Source organism: Cupressus sempervirens, chromosome 3 (assembly GCF_028749045.1).
Source record: "Cupressus sempervirens isolate cs-2001-9-10 chromosome 3, ASM2874904v1, whole genome shotgun sequence".
NCBI lineage: Eukaryota > Viridiplantae > Streptophyta > Pinopsida > Cupressales > Cupressaceae > Cupressus > Cupressus sempervirens.
Window position 1 is genome coordinate 677,990,866 of NC_143120.1, and position 3,132 is coordinate 677,993,997.

At 29.5% G+C, this 3,132-nt stretch overlaps 1 protein-coding gene across 1 annotated transcript in view; it reads left to right on the plus strand.

Moving 5' to 3' along the window:
- Nucleotides 1-984, plus strand: part of LOC149568543 (transcription factor CPC-like) — a 2,802-nt gene extending 1,818 nt beyond the window's left edge. Inside the window, exons 2-3 of the mRNA XM_089821445.1 lie at nucleotides 364-451; nucleotides 536-984. Coding sequence (XP_089677571.1) covers nucleotides 364-451; nucleotides 536-620 — 173 coding nt within the window. The 3' untranslated portion in view covers nucleotides 621-984. The remainder of the gene's footprint in view (nucleotides 1-363; nucleotides 452-535) is intronic.
- Nucleotides 985-3,132: the final 2,148 nt, after the last annotated feature.

Below are 3,132 nucleotides of genomic sequence, written 5' to 3' on the forward strand. Positions count from 1 at the left end.
TCTTAACCATTGAATTTCAGCTCTAAAAAAATACTCGATCTTTCAGTACCATCTTGACTTGTAAGTGTTCTCAACCACTGAGTTTCAGCTCTAATCAAGGTAACTTCACTTGTTGAACTTTCCCCAATGTCTACTCAACTTGTCATATTTGCCTATAGTCAAGCCCATTCGCATCACTTGTATTTGTCTATAGTCGAGCCCACTTAGCTTGCTATCTCATTTACACGTTAACAAAAGCATTGATGTGGTAAATATTAGTAATTAAAACGAAAAAGAAGCATTGATGTGATAAATACTTGTAACATAATGAAATTTTTCTCAGAAATTCAATCAGGAGGACTGATCATGTGATGAATAGTGCAGGAAATGTTAAGAGTGGTGAATCTGAGGAGCATTTCTCAGGAGATGAAAAGGACTTGATAAAAAGGCTATATAATCTGCTTGGTGACAGGTATCAATAGCATTTCCTCTCTTCTTCTAAAACTTGACATGGGTTTGAAACCCCAATTTAATGAACATCTGAAATGGACTGCAGGTGGGCTCTGATTGCAGGGAGGCTTCCTGGTCGAACAGCTGAAGAGATTGAAAAATATTGGAAGAGAAGATCATCAGATGAATAAGAATTGAGCTCTTCTTTTCATCTCTACTAAGTTTGAACTCTGTATTCATAGTGAGTTTCACCCAGATGAAGCAACTGGTGTGGAATCTGTACAAACGAGATTGTTCGCTGTGTGTATATGTGGATTTAGTACAATTTTGAGATTAAGCAACTGGTCTCCCAAATTAGGGTATTTTTATCATATTGGGAAGTGCAAAAACCTGTTAGGCCAGGGTTACGAAATTGTTGTTTTGTATCCCTTCCCCTCTTCTTTTTTTCTCTCTTGTAAGACATCTACTGCCCTGTGCAGAAAATTTGTTTAATCCAGTTGTATATGTCATTCCATTAATGCTATGAAATTAAAATTGATGTAAACATTCTAAAAAGTTCTTTTTCTGATCTGAGTGAACCAATGGTTTAAATAATTATTTATATAAATTAATCTGATGATGGCAAGAACACAGCTTATTTGTTCCCTGGATTTTCATTTCTGAAAGGTCACCAGTCATCTTTCACACTGACCGACAAAGACAACACCAGTCAACATAATATTATTTTTTTGTTTTGCATAGATTCCTCTTTAAAAAGTAAAAAGACCTTGAAGTTAGCCATCTAAAAAGAAAAAGTCTTGAAGAAATCTATGGAAAAAGAGAAGGGAAATTTCAATGTGATAATAAATATACGTTTTGTTATATACATATAGGAGTTGGCTTACTGTGAAAGAAAATATTTTTGTTGATATAATGATAGATAATATAAAAATATTTATATAGATAAATACAAAGGATTTATCAATTAATAAAACATAATATAAATAAATAAATCATTATATATTATACTTTTAAAAAATTAGGTGAGTTGAAAAGGATATATAAATTGTGGATACGGATATATATGTAGATGTACTCTATACACAATCTTGTGACTTGAACATCCTTGTTAGAAAATTAGAAATGAATAACAATAATAGAAGCTTAAATCAACAATAGATGGACAACACTGATAAATAGTATAAAAATATTTACATAGATAAATACAATGAATCTATCTTGATAAATAATAAATAATTTAAATAAATGAATGAGTCTATAATATACTAAAAAAGATTAGATGGGTTGAAAAAGATGTTTAGATTTTCGATAAGAATATATATGTAGATGTATTGTACATATATTATTTTAATATTTAAGTAATATTTTAAATTGATTGTTACTTAGGTTTTTGTTATATTCTTAAATAAATATGTTACAACTATTTCTTATGATTCTTTGATACATAAATTATTTTTCATCTATAATTCACTTTATGTTTTTTTATTAGAGTGAAATAGTAGAAGAGTTTATCAACCAAACATCTAGATCATGACTACACACAAATCTTATTTCATTGAAAAGGCTTGAACATCCTTATTAGAAAACTAGAGATGGACAACAATAGTGGAAGCTAAATCAACTCTAAATTGAATATGACAGTGTATACCAAATGAGGATTTAATCAACTATGACAATAAATGAATTGAAAATAATAGATTGTTTAACATAGATAAAATCTTTTCAAGAAAAAATCATCCAAATAAGAAATGAATATCTTGTATTATCAACAAATATGTGATACAATACAATACCTATTTACTCATTAACTTTCAATCCATGACACAACCCTACAAAACAATGTGAACAAATACCTTCATGACACTCCACTTCAAGAACCTATTCTAATAGGAAAATAATGCAACCATGAAGAATATTGTCCAATATTAAAAACTCTATGGCTTTCACCTTCTAATCACCATTTTATAATAACCTCTTACAAGTTCTCTTATACTTGTCATAAGGTGTCTTTTGTTTACTGCCATCTATGGGCTAAAATACCAAAAATATTGTCAACTATGATGTCATAATCATCAAAGAATATTATGACACATCTCATGGTTTTCATAGATGCTCTTACAACTAATGAAAGATTTCATAATACCCCAAAACAATAGATTCCCAAGATGAAAGCCTAAGTTGCTCAACTTTATCATTTTATTGTTATCATGATGTTTGTCCAATGAAAGTAACTTAGCAACTCCCTACATGTAAATGGACAATTATTAAGGCCAATAAAAACATATTCATGATACCAAATGAATTATTAATTATCACTATTAGTTAAACTATCCATATCTTATGAGTGAATTACAAGTAACTTTAAGAGATAATTGCATGGATTTATATTGTTGATCCCACCTAAATCACAACAATCTTACTATCCCTAATGCTCACATTTTGATTTTAATAGATTTTAAGGTTTCCTTTTCTACTCCAATTTATACTTCTCCTTTTTTGAGCCCAAGCAACTGCAAATGTCCATAAGACTATTTTATTCAAAGATAATTATTGCATAAAAATGGAATGCACAACAATGTACAAGTAGAAGACAATATAACCCATAGTAATTATTGCATTACACAATACAATAGAAGAACACATACTAAGCATCATTGTTCACAACACAACATTGTAAATGCCAACATTGTGTTAAGTTTTCTC